Here is a 20,321-nt window from a genome sequence, read left to right as displayed (position 1 = left end):
ATGGATGTATGTTGGGGACAGTGGCAGGGTCCTTCTTCAACCCTCCTGCCCAGGAGGTGACAGCAGCACTGACTGTGATCCCAGGTTTCTTCTGGGGACCTCTAGCTGTGATCTTGCTGTTAGACACAGCTGTAAGAGAGGGGTTTTGAGCCTCTGTGAAGTTTCTGTGCAGAGCTTAGGGCTGGGATGATGAGGGCTCCCCAGATCCTCCCTGTGGGGAGGAAGGGAGAGCTCGTGTAAAGTTCTGTAATATAAATACATGTGATTCAGTTCCTCTCCCTGGTTTGTTGCTACTGGTATCTGTGAAGATGAGGGGAAGGACAGGGGATGAAGGTGAGGAGGGGATGAAGGTGTTCATCCCCTCCCCAACTCAGTGTCCAGGGCTCTCTTGGATGTCAGCAGGTGTGGCTGGGATGTGGTAGAGGATGTGACACCTCCAGTTTTGGCTCGTTACAGTTTGGATGAGCTCTGATGTTGATGAGCTCTGCTGGAGCTGAAGGCTTCACTGCTGGGGAAAGCCAGACCAGCCCCACTGGCTGTGCCTGTGTCTACAAGGAGAGCGCAGAGCAGGCCATAGGGATGTATTTGTAAATGCCAGGGTGCAAATATCTCCTTGGGCAGCTGGGACAGGAAACTGCAGGATGTCATGGTGTAGGCTGTGTGGTTGGCCAAGTCATGTCTTCGCTGGAGAGCCTGCCTGTGGTACTCCTGGCAAAGGACCTGTTTCCTCTCTGGGGCTTTGTTTCCCTCCTTGTGTTTCTGGGTTTTGTTGACTGCATCAATCCCTGCCTCACACAAAGCAGCTGTGCCAGATGTGGGGATCCAGGTACTTTTTATGGGCAGAGATGCTTTTGTCACAGAGTCCCAACAGCTGGAGCAGCCTTTCCCCTCTTGTGACCATCGTGCTGCACCAGACCTCGCCCCAAATGTGCTGCTTCGAGTGCCTGTTGGAGAGGCAGGAGCCAACAGTGCTGGCCTCCCCAGCTGCCTGTGGGTTACTGGGTCCTGAAGAATTCAGGAGCCCTGGGGGCTGCAGGGGTAGCACTGGGAGCTATGGGGCCACCAGGCAGCCAAAAGAGTTTAGTTGGTGGCCCAGGTTTGCAGGTTCTGGACCGGTGTCACCAGGCTCCATCTTCTGCTCACCTCCCACGCCTCTGACATTGTCAGCCTCGCTGGGAAATGGGAATCCACCTTTGCCCTGTACTCAAATCCAGCAGTATTGTGAGAAAAGACAGATGTGTTGGACCTGCTGAGAAACCAGAGGTTGTGGGAGCTCCTGGTGTTTGGGCTCTGCGTGTCCCACCAGTGTTTCTGCTTGTCAAAATGTCCTGCACTGCTTGGGCAGCCTCTGCATTTTGATTTGGGCAGCAAAGGCCACTACAGTGCTAAACAAACAAGCAGCAATTAAAGAATAAATAGCATCTTTGTTAGCAGGAGCTGCTCAGCTGTGCCGACAGCTCTCACCCACGGTTGTACCTGGTGCCTCTTCCCCTGGGCTCTGCAGTCCCTGGGGTGCAGGAGGCTCCTGCAATGCAGCATCCATGGGGAAGGGTCTGGGTGCTTCCCCGAGCAGGAAGGCGACTCTCGCAGCCCAAGGGACTCAGCTCTGGGCCTTTTCTGCTCCACCGATTGCTGAGCTGCGTATCACACAGCTCGCATCCTGCCTCGCTGTGGGAAGAAGGGATAAGGAGAAATCTGGCCCCTTTCCACCATGGGACAGGAGCTTTGTGTGGGAGCTGCCAGCAGAAATTCCTGCTAGGCCTTCACAGGCTCTAAATATCTCAGGAGGCAAGTAAAACAGCGAGTGGCTTTGGCTGTCTGGGCACCGTCTCGAGGCCCCTGTGGGTTGCCAAGGTTAGGGCTGAGCACTGTGGGGTCTGGCAGCCCAGACAGAGCCATGCTCTTTGTCTGGGGGCCTTTGGACACCGCTGGGTCATTATTTGTCTCTCCCCCCGATGCCCAAGGGGGCTGTGATTTATGGCAGGGCTACAACAGGTGTCTGTTGGCAGTGATGGATTGGGCTGGCCAGAGAGCATCCCTCCTTCCTTCCCTTCTTTGCTCACTCTGTGTCCCTTCTCTTGCTTTTCCTGCAATTTCAGGCAGTTTTGGCAGTGTAAATTCAGCTGAATCGAGCCAGTGCCCCTGCCAGAGAATAAGCCAAACTTTGGGGGGAGAAAGCAGCTTTTCTAGTGAGCAAACAGCTTTCTAAATTGCCTGCCCCTTTGCACCAGGACCCTTTGGTGAGGGGCTGTGAAGATGGAGCTGGGGGGATGTTTTGGGGTCCCTGAAGGTGTTGGGCAGTGTGCGGTACGTCCTGGTACGCGCTGCCGCGTCACGGGACTGAGTGGCACATTCTGGGTCCGGAGAGCTCAATGTGGCATCAAAATCACAGGTCAGGCTCTTCAGTTTTTATGGACGGGGGGGGGTGTGTGGCAGGGCTCCATCGTGGGATGAGGGACACATTGTGGGACAAGGGACGCTGCCCTGCCTTGCTGTCCTCACGGGGGAATTAACCGGGACTCTGCAGCTTGGGCTGTGTTTGCACTGGGTCTGTGTAAGGGCAGTGAAAGGCACTTGTGCTGCGCTGCTTTATCTCTGTGGAAGAAGCCTGGGCAGATACTTCTTATCCTGAAGAGTCACTGGGCCCTGCTGGTGCCTCTGCTCTGTGCTGTGGCTGGGAGATATCTCTCCATCAAGGCTCCCATTTCTGGGTCTCTGTGCTTTTATCTCCATTGGCATGGGATCCCGTGGCAGGTTCCCGGCTGGTGGTGCGATGACTGTGAGTGAGAAGGGGCAGCCTGGGGCTGGCGCTATCTGCAGGGTGCTGGCCATGAGGAAACCATCCGATTCCTCCTTGTGCAGAGCCTCCCTGCTGCTCTGAGCCTGAGCACTTTGGCAGGTTGTGGGATGGGAGCTGGATGTGAGCCGGAGCCTTGCAAGACTGTCTTGAACACCCAGCAGTGGCAGGGCAGCATCTCCAGTGCCCCAGAGAGCTGCTCGTGGGCTAAGGTGGCTCTGATGGGGCTGATCATCTGTTCTAAATGTAATAAAATATAACGGTGCTGGGCAGAGCTGGGATGGACTTGGTGCGTGGCACGTAAAGGGCCATGGCCAAGGCTGCCGCTGAGACGTGCCAGGGGTGACTCCTTCTGAACATGGGACTGGGTTCTTCTATGACACTGGCTCTTGTGAATTGCCATCACTCTCCTTTCTGTGCTGCCAACCTGGGGCTGGGCAGAGGGGTGATGGCATGGGACAGACGTGCCATACTGCCAGCAAGTGCCACGTTTGTGCAAAGCTGGCCAGGAGAAGCTGGAGACCTGGCGATGTGATGTTCTGGGGAAGGCTGGGGCAAGGTGGACACATCCCCTTGTGGCAACTAGAACCAAGGGTACTGCAGAGCCTGTGCTGTTCCCAGTGTCCCAGCTCCCTGTCCTGCCATGTCCTGGTCTTATCTCCTCTTTTCCCTGGCAGGGACAGGGCAGAGTCCCCAGTTGCTGGAGCTGGAGCGTCTGCCAGCTGTGACGAAGGGGCGATGGGGGCCTGCACGATCATCCCTGCGGAAGCAGAAGGGACCATCTGGGAGCAGGAGGAAGATCAGCCACGCACGAGTGAGGGGGAAAGGTAAGTGATGGGGTGTGAGAGGGGCTGTGGGCCAGCCAGAGGCTCAGTCCTGCCCAGGAGTAGGGGTGGTGAGGGTGTCTGTCACCCTGGACTCTACAGGAGATCTTGTCCTTTTCTGTCCCAGAGAGATCAATATATTTAGTATTACTTCAGCTGGATGCTGGCTGGGTGATAGAGGTGCCTGCACAGCACTGACAGCAGCCATCCATGTCTGCTCAGAGCCTGTTCTGGGCTGCACCCTCATCTCTCCCCACCTTCTCTGTCAGGGCTGAGCTCTCCCACTGCCCACCTCTACCAGGGCAGCAGGACCCGTGAATTGTCCACTGTCGCCCAGAAAGGCCCAATAGGGCTGATCCAGGCTCACCACAGGCCCCCCACACTGTTGTGGACCCTGTAGCTTCCAAGCAGTGCCACAAGGAACCGAACTCATTAAGCGTGGCATTTCCTGCAGCACGGGGTGGTGTGGGAGCAGTTTTGCTCTGCTGGGGACTCTGCTGGAGACAGTCTCTTGTGGTGTCCTGTGCCGTGGGGAGCAGGGCTGTGTGGATCCATGGGTGGGAAGCAGAGCTGTGGGACAGCCCAGCCTTTAGGGAGGGAGTTTTCTCAGAGGATCCATCTCCATCGTTGCTCCACACTCTTGTGCTCGGTGCTGGGTGCCTCCCAGTAAGCTTTGGGGCAGCATCCAAAGCTGGTGGGTGCATCGCCAGGTCCTGGGGGATGGGAAGGGCTGCTCTGGGGTCTTGCAGAGTGGCCCCATGAGCCTGGGGGTCTGTGTTCGCCTTTCCTTGTGACATGAGAGCCAAGCAGAATAACCCATACTCTACCATCCATCCCTTCCTTGTCTCACCCCTGCACCCCAGCTCTGCTGCATCCCTTCCTTGCCTTCAGTAATTTCCCCAAAGAGCTGTGAACGCTGCTGTCCTGTGTTGCACTGGTGGGACAGTTCCCTGAGCAGCTGAACATGCGCTGGCAAACCCGATGCCACCAACAGTTACGGGGACTACTTAGAATCATAGAATGGTTCGGGTTGGAAGGAAGGGATCTTAAAGCCCATCCAGTCCAACCCCCTGCCCTGGGCAGGGACACCTCCCACCACACCAGGTTGCTCCAAGCCCCCTCCAACCTGGCCTTGAACCCCTCCAGGGATGGGGCAGCCACAGCTTCTCTGGGCAACCTGGGCCAGGCTCTCACCACCCTCATTGTAAAACATTTCTTCCTTATATCTAGTCTGAATCTTCACTCTTTTAGTTTAAAGCCATCACCCCACCTCCTGTAGCAACAGGCCCTGATCCAGAGTCCCTCCCCAGCTTTCCTGGAGCTCCTTTAGGGACTGGAAGGGGCTCTAAAGTCTCCGCGGAGCCTTCTCTTCTCCAGGCTGAACCCCCCCAACTCTCTCAGCCTGTCCTCACAGCAGAGGGGCTCCAGCCCTCCCAGCATCTCCGTGGCCTCCTCTGGCCCCGCTCCAACAGGTCCATGTCCTTCCTGTGCTGAGGACTCCAGAGCTGGACGCAGTGCTCCAGGTTGGGTCTCAGTACAGGGGTGGAGGGGTACTTACAGCCTGGCACACTGCGGAGGAGAGGAAACGTGTCGGTGTTTCCCCCTGTTCCCAGGTGCTGGTTCTTGGTCCCTGAGCAGGGTTGTGGTGGGACGATGCTGGCTGGGTCTGGGGTGCACTGCCTGCAGCCTCAGCCATGGCGGCGGCGGGGGGCTGGGGCCTTGTTTGCTCACGCAGGTGCGGTCCCTGTTCAAATCCGCGGGGCCAATGGGAGCTGCCCCGTTCAAACGCGCGGCGGTTGGATGCGCGTCCCATGGAAACCCGGCTGCTCGGCTGCCTGTCACTCCCGGCTGAAACGGCTGCTTGGCTTTCCCGGGCTGGGCGGGGAGGGCTCTAATTACTGGCTAATTAGAGGTGTCCTGCCATGGAGCCTGGCAACGTCCACAGGGTCTCACTCTGTACCCGACGGGCTGACCCCCTGGGAGCTTCTTTCTGCCTCACCACGTTTGGTAAGCGATGAGCCCGTGGCCCTGGGGAGCAGGGGGTGACCGGGGGACGTGGCTGTGGCCCTGGCCGGTGTGGCATGGGGACCTGCGGCAGGTCGTGGCCAAAGCCTGGTGCGGCAGGAATGGGCTGGAGACCTGCTCCCCGAAGGCGCTAACGCTGAGCGGCAGCCCGCTGGCTTCTGCCTCACTGAGCCGGAATAATATGGGACTCCATTGAGCTGGCGAAGCGGGAAGCGCCCTGAAACCAAGCTGCAGCTGCTGGGGTGTGCTGCGGCAGCCGGCCAGATGCCCAGTTCCCCGGTCATTTTGCCCCGTGGATGGGTACGAGCTGGGTTTACCATGTAAGGCTGGCCAGAGCTGTGGCCCCCGTTAGGGCAGAGCTCCAGTTTCCTTCTTTGCTCCTTGTGGGTATTTCTGTGGCTGCCTCAGTTTTGCTGCACGGGCTTGAAAAGCCCATGGGCTACGGTGGCTTGTTTCTGTGGGCTGGAGCTGGCCCAGCGATGGCTGGGCTACGAGCCCTTTATTCCTACCTTGCGAGCAGGTGAATTTGGCAGGAAATGTCATGGCCATTGCTTGTGGTGTGTGATGGCTTGTCAGGAGCTGTCTTACACAGAGGGAAGCTGGGTGCCCTTCCCAGGTGCCACTTTTAAGCAGTTTTCTTTCAAAGCTTCTTTGGAGTCCTCAGCACAGGAAGGACATGGACCTGTTGGAGCGGGGCCAGAGGAGGCCACGGAGATCCTGGGAGGGCTGGAGCCCCTCTGCTGTGAGGACAGGCTGAGAGAGTTGGGGGGGTTCAGCCTGGAGAAGAGAAGGCTCCGGGGAGACCTCAGAGCCCCTTCCAGTCCCTAAAGGGGCTCCAGGAAAGCTGGGGAGGGACTCTTGATCAGGGCCTGTTGCTATAGGAGGTGGGGTGATGGCTTTAAACTAAAAGAGCGAAGATTCAGACTAGATATAAGGAAGAAATGTTTTACAATGAGGGTGGTGAGAGCCTGGCCCAGGTTGCCCAGAGAAGCTGTGGCTGCCCCATCCCTGGAGGGGTTCAAGGCCAGGTTGGAGGGGGCTTGGAGCAACCTGGTGTGGTGGGAGGTGTCCCTGCCCAGGGCAGGGGGTGGCACTGGATGGGCTTTAAGGTCCCTTTTAACCCAAACTGTTCTATGATTCTATGATTCCCCTTGTTTTGGCGAGCAGGGCAGGCAGGGGTGCAACATGCTGTTAAAGAGGCTGCAGGGAAAGAGAGAGGACATGATGGAGCAGGACGTCCCTTTCCTGGGCAGCCAGGTATGCTGCTCCTTCACCCTTTTGCCGTGTAAGCCAAACTGCTCAGGACAGCCTGGAAGCTGAAATCCTCCTAGCTTTGTCTGTAGGACGTTTGCGTGCCAAATAATGTGAGTTCCGTTGTGCCTCTTGGCTCTGTAACCAGGTCCGGGCCAAGCATCGTCTCTGCAGCCATAGTTCCCTTCACAGGCTGACCACTGTGGGCGAGACGTGGCATTGTGGGCTCTGAGCAGGGGAGCAGTGGCAGGATAGGACACTACCCTCTCCATCTGGGTGACCCAGGAAATGGTCTTCAAAAGGGCTGGTGCTGTGGCCTGAGGTTGTAGGTGGTGGTCTTGGGGTGCTCTGCCTTGTGCCCTTGGGGACCTCCCGCCCAGGCAGGTAACAATTCCCCCTGCCTTGTGTGCACCGATGGTTCTCGGTTGTTCCAGCCAGGGCAAAACCTGCATTTTTCCTACAAGAAACTAGATAAGCGTTTAAGGAGCCGAAACCCAAATTTTCCATTTGTCACAAATCATCAGCAAGGAACATATTTTCCTGCCTCCTAGGCCTGTTCCCAAAGGGACACCGTTCTCGTGTCCCCTCCCTTAGCCCGGCAAACTTCTTTCATGGGTGGGAACCTGTTTGATTACCAGCTTGTGCTTGTTCATACCCAGTTTTTCCCTGTTCTCCTTGTGCCAGCTTTGTTCATCAGCTCGAATTGCCTCTCCTGGCCCTGTGGGGTCCTGATGGACGGGCTCTGGGCACCCTTTCCACTGCAGTCCTACTCTCTGGGATGGGGTGTGCACCCAGGAGCTGCATGTGGGTCCTGTGTGAGACAAGCTGTCTGCTCTTTTGTCTCCCCCTGGCCTTTCTCTGCACCTATTTTCATTTATATCAACGCAGAGGACCTGGACAAGCTGTGTCAGGCCCACTCTGCTGAAGCTATTTCCCTCAGTTCATGTTAGGGATGTATCAAAAGAGATAAACCCAGGGGACAGTGTTTCTCTGACCCTCCGCTCTTGGAGTGAGGTGGGAATGTAGCCCAAGAACTTGCCTTGGTAGGAGCTGTGTTTCTGGGTGCCCAGGTCTGGAGGAAGGTACTTCTCTGTGCATCTGAGGAAATGCTGCCGCTGAGCCTATCTGTGTAAGTGCGGACACTGGTAGAGCAAATCCCTTCTGCCAGCTCAGGCTGGATCAGCTCTTTCCAGCAGCAGCTTCCCTCTCTGATCCCGGCCTCACACAAGCACTGGAATTGCTACAGACCCAACAATGCTTCCCTGGCATGAGCAGACTGGGACCCCTCTGGGGTCAGATGGGCTGGATGGGGTGGGCTGGGGTGTGCGATTTGTCCCTTCGTGTGCTTTGGAGACACTTGAGAGCAAATGCATTGAGAGAGAAATGTCATCTGTTCCTCACGGGCTGGAGAGGACCTTTCCCTCCAATACTCCCAAACGCTTTCTACTGGGGGCCAATTCAGGACTGCCCATTTTCTCCCTGTTCTCCTCTCTTTGGTGCTGGTGTAGCCTGTGACACAGGCACCACGGGCACCGTCCCCGTGCCAGCGGCAGTGGTACCACACTCCACGCGTGAGGCCGTGGTCCTGCTGACCCCATCCCTCTTTGTGCCTTGTCCCCGGGAGCTGAGCCGCCCCAGCCGTCCCCAGGCCAGGGCTGGGCGTAGAGCTTCCTCCCCCCGAATTACCCAGCACAAAAGCTTCCTTTCTCCTCCCCAGGGCCCATTCATTACCGGGCTGACTCCTCGTCATGCTTGGTTAGACCGGGGCACATTTTGCTTTCGTGTTGTAACGGTTGTTACATGCTAATAGTGGAGCAGCGAGAGCGTTCCCACAGCACCGGAGATCTGCAGCTAGCAGAGGGTTAAAGCCTTGGTCCAAGAGGCTGGGGAGGCACGATGAAACCAGGGGACAATATTCTCACTGTTTGTCGTGGTTTCAGCCTAATTTACCAAAACCAGACTGACAGATGGTCCTTCCCCCCCTTCTTCCCCCCCCCCCCCCCCCCCCCCAAAAAGAGGAGAGAGGAGGAGAAAGAGATAAGGAGATTCAGAAGTTTAGAATGAACTAAACTACTTTAATGAAGAATTAATATTAAAATAAAAAATAAAGAAGAAAATAATGAAATAGATACAATATATACAAAACCGTATCAAGCTCCCAGGATGACAGTCACGTCACCGGCAGGCACTGGGGAAGTCCCAGACTGGACTCAGCGACGAATGGGAACTGGATTCCAGCTCTGGAGTCAGGAACACACGGATCGGGATCAAAGGCAGATGAACAGAGTCCTCTCTGGACGTCGGCCATCGCAGGAAGGGGCTGACCCTTTGATCCCTCAGCTTTTACACTGAGCGTGGGGCAGATGGGATGGAATACCCCAGTTGGTCAGGTTTGGGTCACCTCTCCTGTCCCCTCCTCCCCACAGATGTGACCCCTCTATGTTTTTTCTGTTTCCGACCCCCTAAGGGGGCAAATAATGAAATTGGCTGCCCTTGGTTGTTATAGCAATAAGGATAAGCAAGGGCCTCCCTGCACACCATCCCTTGGCACGGAGCACAAACACTGGTCTTATCACTCTGAGAACGAGCAGTTTTCTCCACAACATGCCGTTAATTTCAGAGAGTTAGAGGAGGCCTGGCTAGGATGGAAAGTTACAGAACAGAAAATTGGTTCGGTTTTACTTCAAACCGGGACACTGCTGTAAATCAGTTTGGCTTCACTAGAGCTGTCCTGATTTACCCCACCTGGCTCTTGCCTTTACTTTCTCACTCTGCTCTCACGTGCACATAAATACATGCACATAAAGACACACGTTTCCACATGTGCACACACATGCTCTCAAACATGGACACACGTGTGAGCTGGAGAGAGATTTGAAAGTTTTCTGTCAGTACTTTTTTGAGTGAAAAATGAGATACGAGTTCTCGGAATTGTTTCAGGGTAAACAATCACATACGATATCCCCACCCCAGCAAAACTAAGCCCTTGGGTGCCTCTTCTGCAAAATGAAATGTTGATTTTCAATCTGAAAGATACTTAGATGTCTGTGAATGATTTTTTTTTTTTTGCAAGTTTGGGTTTTTTTGTTGTGTTTTGTAAGCTGGAAAACAAGTGAAAATCATAGAATCATAGAATGGTTTGGGTTGGAAGAGACCTTAAAGCCCACCCAGTCCCCCCCTGTGCTGGGCAGGGACACCTCCCACCAGACCAGGTTGCTCCAAGCCCCCTCCAACCTGGCCTTGAACCCCTGCAGGGATGGGGCAGCCACAGCTTCTCTGGGCAACCTGGGCCAGGCTCTCAGCACCCTCACAGCAAAGAAGTTCTTCCCAAGATCTCATTTAGTCTCCCCTCTTTCAGTTTAAATCTGTTTCCCCCTCCTCCTATGGCTCCCCTCCCTGATCAAGAGTCCCTCCCCAGCTTTCCTGGAGCCCCTTTAGGGACTGGAAGGGGCTCTAAGGTCTCCGCGGAGCCTTCTCTTCTCCAGGCTGAACCCCCCCAACTCTCTCAGCCTGTCTTCGTAGGAGGGGGTATTTTGCTTTGGACTAAATGAAATGTTATGCTAATGATGCTTTCAGTCTTTTGATTCTTCAGGGGCATTGGGAAGTGTTTAGTTTTGGGTTGGTCCAGAGCAGTTACACAGATTTCAGACCCTGCATCACCCCTGAAATCCGCACGCCCTGTCCATGCTGGCGGGCACAGCTCCCTGGGAGCCCCCCGGGCAGGTGTTCAGAGGGGCAGAGCCCTCTGTGCCCCAGCGGGGCCAGCGAGTCGGGGGCTGGCAGCCCCCTGTGACCCCAGCACCGCTTCACCCAGACCCTGGCAAACACCGTCAGCCGAGCCCTTGTGCCCATCTGAGGATTGTGGATGGATTTTAGTGCTGATGCAGAGTCGAAAGCGCCTGTGTAGCTGTCAGTAAGATGCAGGGCAGAGCTGCCGCCTGGGGACCCGCACTCTCGCTCAGCAGCGGTTTACATGCATGGTTCTCCCAGGCGCTGGCATCTCCTGGTCTGCGACCACCTGGGTTTTCAATGCTGGGAAGCAGTTCCTGGCAGACAGGCCCAGGCAGTGCTGGCAATCACAGATTGCACCTCCAGACAAGAGGTGGGAGCTCAGGGATCCGGCACGGGTGCTTCCAAAGGCAGTGGGAACTGCAGGTTGGATTTGGAGCTGTGTAAGAGCTGGATTTTATTCTCAGCTCTGCTGAAAGGCCCTCACCCATGGGCAGAGCGGGCTGGGAGCAGGGGATTCTTCTGCAGTTGTAGACACTGTGTTTTCAGGGGGTGACTTTGCCTGTCGCCAGCCAAAGGTATGTTTGGGATCCTCCTCCCTTCCTTCTTTCTTTACAAATAACCCTCCCATCCTGTCCTTGCGCCTCTGCAGGGGGGGTTCTGGATTCAGAGACCTGCCTGAGCACCCCTGCCCTTTGTTTCAGCTGACCCTGCCCCAAGTAGCTGAGCTCACAGAATCATGGAATGATATGATTCTGTAGCCAAGCTCCTGAGTGCAGAGGCTGGATCTGCCCACGTAGGCCACACTGAGAGCAATTTCCCAGGAGGATGCTCAGGCTGAGCTGAGTTACGCTGGTCTGCTCCCTGTGGAGCCCTGGTCTGATGCTTCCCTGGTTCCATCCTTCCCACCTCCTCTCTCTGCTCTGTGTCCTCCCTTCCTCTCCCCCCTTAGGTGGCTAAAAAGGCACTGATGGGTAGAAATGCTGTCCCTTGGGCCACCATTTTGTACAGACGGGCTCTGCAGCACCCACCAGGGACTGCCCAGTCTCATGGCGAGCTCTTGCTGCCGTGCTCTGCCAGTCCACGTGGGGAGAAGTCTCCTCCTTAAGGGCTGCCTGTGGAGTGGGTCAGGTCCTGGGCCCTCCTTTAACAAATCAGGTCAATCTCCTGCTCCAAGGAAGAGCCTGCCATTTACTCCAGGCACTGGACCTTGGCACTTTGAGTTCTCTTCTCTGTTATTCTCTGCCCCGTTGAGGGGCAGAAGCGGATGCCCTGTGCTCTTATTAAGATCTGCTCTTTTGGCCTGTCAGTGACTGTTGGAACCGTCCTGCCTTTGACACTGCTCCCCGCTCTGTTCACCATGACGATGGGCAGCAGGTCCCCTGGCAGTGGGGACCTGGGCAGCCCGGGCAGGTCCTGCCTCCTGGCTTGGGGGATGGCTGTGGGTCAACAAGTGTTTTAGGAGCAAGGGGGATCTCCATCCAGACCTGCTCCAAAGTCATGTAGCTCCTCAAGGCTCTCCTCTACCACCACCTCCTCCGTGAGAAGCTCTCAGTGCTGTTGTGCAGGGAGCCAGGTGCTGTGTCACTGGGAGCCAGGGGGTCCTGCTTGTTGCCAGCCCCCCCAGGCTCTGCGGCAGAGGGATTGCAGGGTGGTGGAGCGTTGCTCTTCCATGGGAGTTGGCTGCTCCTGGCCTCATTGGCCACCTGACAATTATTCAGTGTCAAAACACATGACTGAAAGCATTCTTGTTTAATCCGAGATTAAAGCAAGTATTGACTCCTGGGTTTAGGAGATGACCCATCTGCTCACCAGCCCGTACTGTCTGGGATCCCCAGGAAATGCAGGAGGCTGCAACGTGGGAGCTCTTGCCGTGCTTCGGTTCCTGGGGGCCGGGTCTGTGCTGCATCAGCCCTTGTCTCTGAGTCTCCTCTGCTCGATAGCGCCAGTGATAACAAACTGTTGCTGGATGTGACAGTCAGCGAAAGCATTTTTAAGGCTTCCCCATTTCCCTCAAACCACCCTGGGCAGATGAGGTGTACGCAGAAGGGCAAGCAGGAGGAGGGGTGCTTGGAGCACGGTCCCGCAGCAGCAGATGGACGAAGCCAGGTTAGTGCCGTGGCCCAGGCTCCCCCGGCGGAGCCAGCCTTGGCTGACCCTGTGCCGGCATGTTCCTGTCACCAAAGGCACCGCTTGTCCTTGGCCTTCGTCCAGGCCGGCTGCAGCTTGGCCTGCTGTCACCTTCGGCAGGGATGACAGCCCCTTGCCCCCACAGCAGCTGAGGGGAGAGGCAAAGGGGAAGTTGAATCTGGGCTGGGGGGAGGATTTGAGCACGTTAAACGAGGGCTAATTCATCCCACAGCAACTGTTTCATCTTGATGCTCCCGCTTCCCCTCCGCCACGGGCTCGTGCCTTCTCCCGCCAGCGTTTACTGTGCGCTGAGAAAACAGTATTTGGGTTTTCCTGGAATGTTTTTACATCTGGAGCTGTAAGACTTTCTCGGTAGCAGAAGACATTTCCTCCCACCTCTTTCCCCTCGGCTCCCCGAGTGATGCCCCCATGCCCAGGGGTGGGGAAGCAGGATGGGTTTGGCCCCGGGCAGACCTTGGGGTCCCAGGAGCAGCGTGTGAGCCCTGCCTCCTTCACCCTCCCTCCTCTCCTTTCCTCTAGGCCAGCTGAAGCTCTCCATCGAGGTGCAGGGCCGGATCCTCGTGCTGCACAGTGAGTATCTCCCTCGTAACGACGAGGTGGCCCCGGAGCCGTGGTGGGCTAGTGATGGGGACAGCGCTTCCATGGCCTTTCTCCAGGCTCTTTGGTCAAACTCTGCAGTAGAGCAGCATGACTGGGGGTCTTTGATATAGAAGCCAAACCAAAATTTCTGGAGACCTTAATTTCTGGGTGAGCACAGTTTATTTTGCATCCACCTGTATAATTTTTTTTTTCTTTAACTCCATGTGAAGCAAAAAAGCGTAAATATAATATGGAAAAGAAGATTTGAAATGCTTTGTCTCCACTTAAACATCTTTCACATTGGCCAAAACTGTTTGCCAGGATTTCCAAATTGTTCTCTTACCTCCAAATGCTGCATTTTTTTAACACCAGCAACATTTCTTCAACAAAAGTATTTGACCTGGTCCAGGCTGAGGTTGCTGTCCCTCAAGCTGTGGCATGTCCCGCTGGGGACAAGAGATGCTTTTCTTTCTCTGGGGACTCAGGCCTGGCCAGGTCCGGTGCAGGAGAGTGATGCAGCACCTGGGACACCAGCTTTAATGGTGTTCATTAGAAAGGGCAATGGGAGTGTCAGAGTGTCTTTTCTTTAGGAAAAACCTGTCTGGAAACACTTGGAGGGACCCTGAGGATTGTTCCTGCAGTGAAGGATGTGTGTCCTGGTCTCCTGGCACAGAGCTCTTTCTATCAGGGGCTCGTCAGAGCTTCATGATTAGTAAATGATTACAGAATCAAGGAAAAAGCCAAGAGTTTGAGATGGTCAGAGTAAAAATCCCCTCCCTGTGAACAGAGTGGGCTCTGTCGCGTGAAAGGGGAAAGCAGGGCCCTGGGATTCCCAGTCCCTCAGGGGTGGCCATGTTTTGTCAGGGGAGGGCACCCCCATCCCAGAGACCTTCGCGGCACGGCAGGAAGGGATGGAAAAGGCTTTCCTTTGAGCAATGTCCCACCTTCCAGCCTAGCCTCCTCCTGCCTGGATGTAATGGGATGGGGCAGAGAGTGGCGTGAGGCTGTAGGGACTGGCCGAGCCATGTACAGCCCTGTCCTTCTCCCCTCGGCAGCCATGAGAGCTCGCTGCCCTTTTCCGGCTGTGCAGGCAAGCTTTGTAAAGAAACAACAGCAGGAAAATGTCTTTTTTTTTTTTTTTTTTTTTTTTTTTCCTCCAAGCTGCGTGTGGTTGTGAGGGTCAGGCACAGGCTTTACCCCAGATCCCTCCATCTGGGTGCGAGTCACTGTCCCGTTCTGATGCTGTCTCCAAAAGAGGGTCTAGGAAGTGGTCCAGCAAAGAGGCAGAGGAGGCTGAAGGGACCTGACTTTCCGCTGCAAACGCCTGGTGTTCGTGGTGCTCAGTGAGGGCAGGAGGAGGCTGGGTGATGTGGGGTGATCCGTCTTACTCTTTTGTTCTCCACCCCAATGTCTAAACCCAAAGCAGGTCTGGCCAGAGGAGGATGCTCTTGGTGCAGCCTGTCCTGGAGGAGCTTCGTGAAGCACCAGAGGGTCTTGCAGAAGCCCTTTCCCTTTGTGCACTGGGGTTTCTGTGGGGATGACCGTGTTTTTTAAGAGCGCTTACGTGTCTCTGACCAAGGCAAAGAAGCTGCTGCCGTGCCAGGCATGTTAGGAGGGAGCTCAGTCTGGTTCCGACAGCCCATCCTGGACTATCCAGCCTCTGCGACACATCTATCGCCTCCGGCCCCACACTGGGAAATGCAGGGTTCCCAGCTGTCAGCAGCAGCCCGATGTGGGTCCCTGCTGGCGGGGCTGCCATCAGGATGCGGCTGCTGATATTTAACTTGATGGTACATTTGGCTGCGGGGCAGGGAGCCCAGAGCTGGGTGAAGTCAGGCAAATAAAATGCAATTTGCCAGCCGGATGCTAAATTGCATCTGCCACCAACCTCACCCACGGATGCTTGTATTTATAGCATGGGTATGTTAAAGAAAAAAATGCAATAAACCCCTTCACCTGGTGCCCAGTGAGAGCAGGTGCTGGGGAGCAGCAGGTCCTGGTGGGGTCAGAGATGGGTTCAGCCCCACAGGGAGGGAGCACCCCATGGAGCAGAGCGCTGTGGCGTAGGAAGATGCCTTTGGTGCTGCTTTGGAGCTTCACCGATTCCTTTCCTTTCCAGTCATGGAAGCAAAAGGTCTGATGGGAAAGGAGAGCTGGACATGCGACTCCTACGTGAAGGTGAGTTCTCCTGGGGCTCCACTCGGGGAACTTGGTGCTTCTTGGGGTTTTGGGGTTGGCATGTTTAAGCATGCTCTGGGCTGCCTGTCCCTTCCCTGTCCTCCTCTGTCTTTCTCTGGCTGTGCATAGGATGCAGGGAGGTGGCTGGTCTCTTGCCCAGTGCTGGAGGGCTCACTGGTTTTGTTGACACGGTGTCTGCATGGAGCCAGAAAAGCAGAGGACAGGACCGTGCTAAGGGCTGCATCAAACATTCATTGCAAGAGCATCCCACTGGGTGCCTGAGGGCTGGTGACGATGAGTGTTTGGCCGGCACAGTGTGGCTCCGGGCTTTCCTGGAGATCACCTTGGCTAGCTGATCCCACCACGGTGTGCACAGTACAGGAGGCATCTCCCATATGAGGGGGCTGCAAGTCAGAGATGGGCCAGCAACACTTATATACATTAGCCCTTGATTTTTCTGCTGTTTTCCTTCCCTCCCCTGTCCCGAGGAGTTTTGTGAAGAAGTTACTTGACATGCATAGGGTAAAGTGATCTAAACCAGCCGTTAACACAGGCTCAGCTGGATCTTTGAGGCTTAGCCATCCATAGAAGTGGCCGTGCCGGTTTCCTGCCACCGCGGCGGCAGAGCCTGCCTCCAGAGTGCTGACACGCTGCTTATTTTCCTCTGTAAAGATGTCGATCGTGCCAGATGCTGACTGGAAATGCAGGCAAAAGACGAAGACTGTGCCAGACAGCAAAAACCCTGTCTTCCACGAGCACTTTCTTTTGTGAGTATGACAGGGCAGAGGTGGCTCTGACCCAGCCGTCAGCGCCGTGTTCACACTGAGCGGGGGGGACCCACGTGGCTGCTGTCCCGGGATACCCTCTCGAAGCCAAAACCCCGTGTTTACTTTTGCATTATGATCTATAATAAACACGCATCATGCATGAGCAGGTCTGCTGCTGAGATGAGGAGTGACAGACATTATTCTGCTGTTTTTTATAGCTGAAATGCCTTGAACTTTTGGGCAGAGCTCTGCGGAGGCTCACAAAGCTGTCAGCACGCAGCATGGCAGCGGCGCTCCCGCACGCCTGGACTTTCTTGCTGGGCAGGAGCTGGGCAAACACGCTCCATTTCCTAGACCTTACACCTGCAATAGTGTGGGCATCGGTGTGAATAAGGAAGGTAAAAGGATTTCCTGTTGCTACAGCATGTCTCTGCGTGGGAAAGGAGCTGCACGGCTCGTTGTGTAGAGCTTGTCATTGCCAGCTGAGTCTGTGTCAGCCCTCTGTCCCCGTGCAGCGTTTAATCTGGCACAGGATGGTTGTTTCAGAGCATGAACTGTGGCACGTTCCTTGCGTTTACCCTTTGATGTTGGATGTGTGTCTTTCTACAATATTTTCTTCCCCTCACACCACCTGAGCGGTGTCCCCAGGAGAGGTCACCTCCCTTTGCAGCTCTGTCAGGAAGGAGTGAATTAGTGCAACAGCGGCTTGTCTGAGGAGGTTACGGTTTGGGGTGATGCTGCATCCTCTGTGCAGAGAGTGGAGGAGAAGACCTGGCTTTGAGGAGGGCGAGGGTTCTCCGGCTGCGAGGGCAGCCCTTGCCAAGTGCTCCTGGGGAAGGCTGGTTTTCACAAGCTGTCCCGTCTGCTTGTTACAGCCCAGTGCAAGAGGAGGATGAGCAGAAACGTCTCCTGGTCACAGTCTGGAACCGAGACAGAAATTCCAGGTAAGGTGCTGCCAGCCTGGCACACAATCTCCTTCAAGCAGGGCTGGTGTGGCAGTGGACCTGCCATCTGCTCTGGCCGCCCCACTGAGCTCCAGCAGTGCCCCAGGCCTTGAGGGCTGACCTTGACATCAGGGCTGCCCTGTGTGAAGGCTGCAGGTCAGGGAAGTTGGGGGGAGATGAGCAGTGGGGATGGGACTGGCACTGGGACCTGCTGGTGGGGTCATTCTCATGGGCAGCCTGTGCTGGTGAGCACCACGCTGTGTGCAGGCTGGTGGAGAAGAAATCCTGCCCTTGCTGCTCTCTGTCAGTGTTGCTGCTGCTCAGTAGCCATCAGCTGGACCAGCGTTTAAAACTCCTGCAGCCACTCATGCCTGCGCTGCTGGCTAAAGCCAAGTGGGGCTGGAGCCTGGCACTGGGCTGGGGACCTTCCCTGCCTCTGGGGACAGTGCAGTGAGGAGGAAAGCCTGGCAGCAAAAGGGTCTGTCACCTCACAGGCTGTGCTGCCTGCTTGGCCAAGTAGCATCTGCCTCCTTGGCCAAGCTCCTGCCAGCTTGAGGTAGGCTGGGGGTGACCAGGATGCTTCAACCCAGCTCCTCCTTGTCCCTGCTGCAGCTGGTGACACCACGCTTGCCCAAAGCATGGAGAGGCAGCCTGGGCACTGCCTGGCTCCCGGCATGGGCAGGGGTGTTTGTGGGGTCCCCGCAAAGGGGTGCATGGGGGGAGCTGGTCCCTGAGGAGTTTTTGACAAGGGGGTGATGATGGTCTCTGGCTCTCCTGCAGACAGAGCAAACTGATCGGCTGCATGAGCTTCGGCGTGAAGTCCCTCCTGACCCTGGACAAGGTACCTCTGTGCTGGAGCGCAGCGCGTGGGGCTCCCTCAGGTCGGGGGGTGGATTTAATGCACCCCTGGGACAGGAGCAGGCTTCTCCCACCGTGGGACAAAGATAAAGGTCCTCAGGGAGTTCCCAGGTGCCATTCCCAATATGGATGGCTACTGGTGTTGGTGTGACTGCTGGAGGCAGGGCTGGGGAGGCTGTTAGAGGAGGGATGGTAAGAGAGAGGACCGTCACTCCATTCTGTGGGGACACAGAGAGAATAGCAGCAACAGGGGGTGCAGAGAGGTGTCCCTGGTGAGTCCTACCTGGGGGACAGGAGATGGGGCCAGCCTCGCTCAGCCTGTTGGTATGTGTCACAACTGACACGTGGCCAAGGTGGTGCCATGGTGGGGACATACTCCCCTGAGGAGGAGGCTGCCTGATTCCCTGCGCTCAGCAGCCAGGTCCTCACCAGCTGAGGTGGTGGTGGGGACAGGGCAAATGCAGAGGTCTCGGGCTGTTCCTGGAGGTGACCCTGGTGGTGCCTCTGTGCCACATCCCTGTCCCCACTGCTGTGGATTTGGTCACAGTACTGCTGCCCCAGCCTGGCTGCTGCTTGTAATACAGCTTTACATCAGCTGGGTTGCCTTCCTAGAATAGCTGCTGTAAATGACTCTTGCTGACCCACTAAAACATGGAAATATTCCATCCCGGCTGCCAGTGGTGAGGGGTTCATCCCTGCACAGCCCTGCTCTGGTGTCAGCACGTCAGGGTATCTCGGCAGGCTGGAAGCATTAGTACATCACCTGAGGTGTGGAAATTTACTCCCTAGCAGGAGGTTAAAAAGGAGCTATTTGTGGGAATGACCTGAGGAGAGGGTAAGAGGTATCTTGAGTGTGGCCTCCTCTGGAGTTTGGACAAGTGAGATGCAGCTCTTTTTCATAACAGTGAAGATAACGAGGCAGCAGCTCTAAACTGCAGTTCTCCCCAGGAACAGCCTCTGTTCTGCTCATATTTGGTCTCCCCAAAGATGTCCCCTCCTTGCCAGGTTTTGGCAGTGAGTTTAACAAGGTGTCATTGTGTGCAGAGAGGGTGGAGTGTCCATGTGTACAGCACCCACGAGCAGCACCCTCCTCTGGCAGGGAGGGGAGGAGGATGCTGGTGGCATGTGGTCCTCTTGGGATCTCAGCTGGGGCTGAGATGAGCTGGCCCTGTCTCCTGGGAGCTGCGTGATGCTGCTGGATATTCCCCCTCTCCTCAGTTTCCTCATTTTTAAATGATCCCCTTCCTCTGGCTTCTGGGACTATGGTTCCTGCGTTTCCATCTGACTCCTGGGCTTGGTCCAGGGTGGTTGATCCCTTTGGCTTCCCCCAGCTGCCTGGGGAACAATGGGAGACAGCAGTGGCTCCCTGGAAGAGGGGCAAGAGATTGCCAAGGCCATCTCTGTCCCCTTGGCTCTGTCCCTGGCCTCATGGCTGTGGGACAGGGGCAGAGGGAGCCCCCTGAGGAGCACCCAGCACTGCTGAAGGCTGGTTTGGGCATCCTCCTCTGGTGCTAAGGCTGGAGCCGTGTGCTCCCTGAGAGACTGCCGGCTGCTGCAGACACAATATGGACGGATTTACTGGAAACTGGCTGTTTTCTTGCAGCCTGTCTCCCTCTAAAAATCTGGAAGCTCATTATTGCAGTGGTGCTTGGTCCATTCTTGTGGTGGGGGGGTGGGATTTTGGCTGTTCCTGTGTCCTAAGAGAAGGACTCAGGCACTACTCTGTGGGCCAGTTCCTGCAATGGGACCCTGCTGGGGCTGTGGGTCACCAGCCTGAGTTAAACTGGGAGTAAGTACCTGCCCCTGCATCCACAGCTTTTCTCTTCCCACCCAGGAGATCAGCGGCTGGTACTATCTCCTTGGGGAGGACCTGGGCAGGACCAAGCACCTGAAGGTGGCCATGCGGCGGCTGAAGCAGAGCAGAGGTGCGTCTCCCCACTGGAATGTCCCAGGGAGTGTTGGCAAGGTTTGGAAGAGGAGCCAACCTTGTGTCTGTCGCTGTGCTGGCACGGAGCAGCCCCCAGTCCCACAGCAGCTATGTCCCCATGAGCACTCCTCTGATGCTCAGTGGGCACCAAGATCCCAAAACACTGCCATGGGGGAGTTCCTGGCTGGTTTAGCAGGCTCTAGACAGGCACCAAGCTCTCCCCTTCAACCCTTGCTCCTGCTTACTTGTGGCTGTTTGGGGCTCTGGGGGCACCCTGACATTGCAGCCGCG

At 56.0% G+C, this 20,321-nt stretch overlaps 1 protein-coding gene across 2 annotated transcripts in view; it reads left to right on the top strand.

Annotated features, from left to right (window-relative positions):
* Positions 1–20,321, top strand: part of RGS3 (regulator of G protein signaling 3) — an 88,506-nt gene that overhangs the window by 1,196 nt on the left and 66,989 nt on the right. The window contains exons 2-8 of one of the 2 annotated variants that reach the window (XM_074161312.1): positions 3,475–3,624; positions 13,297–13,347; positions 15,476–15,534; positions 16,207–16,301; positions 17,177–17,245; positions 18,026–18,086; positions 19,938–20,028. In XM_074161312.1, the coding sequence (XP_074017413.1) occupies positions 3,475–3,624; positions 13,297–13,347; positions 15,476–15,534; positions 16,207–16,301; positions 17,177–17,245; positions 18,026–18,086; positions 19,938–20,028 (576 nt within the window). Of the gene's footprint in view, positions 1–3,474; positions 3,625–5,543; positions 5,629–13,296; positions 13,348–15,475; positions 15,535–16,206; positions 16,302–17,176; positions 17,246–18,025; positions 18,087–19,937; positions 20,029–20,321 lie in introns of those variants that run through there. The other variant, XM_074161313.1, reaches the window with a different exon arrangement.

The sequence above is a fragment of the Numenius arquata genome, chromosome 19 (genome assembly GCF_964106895.1).
Source record: "Numenius arquata chromosome 19, bNumArq3.hap1.1, whole genome shotgun sequence".
NCBI lineage: Eukaryota > Metazoa > Chordata > Aves > Charadriiformes > Scolopacidae > Numenius > Numenius arquata.
The sequence above is the reverse complement of the archived record's forward strand: the minus strand, read 5'-3'. Positions and strand labels throughout refer to the sequence as shown.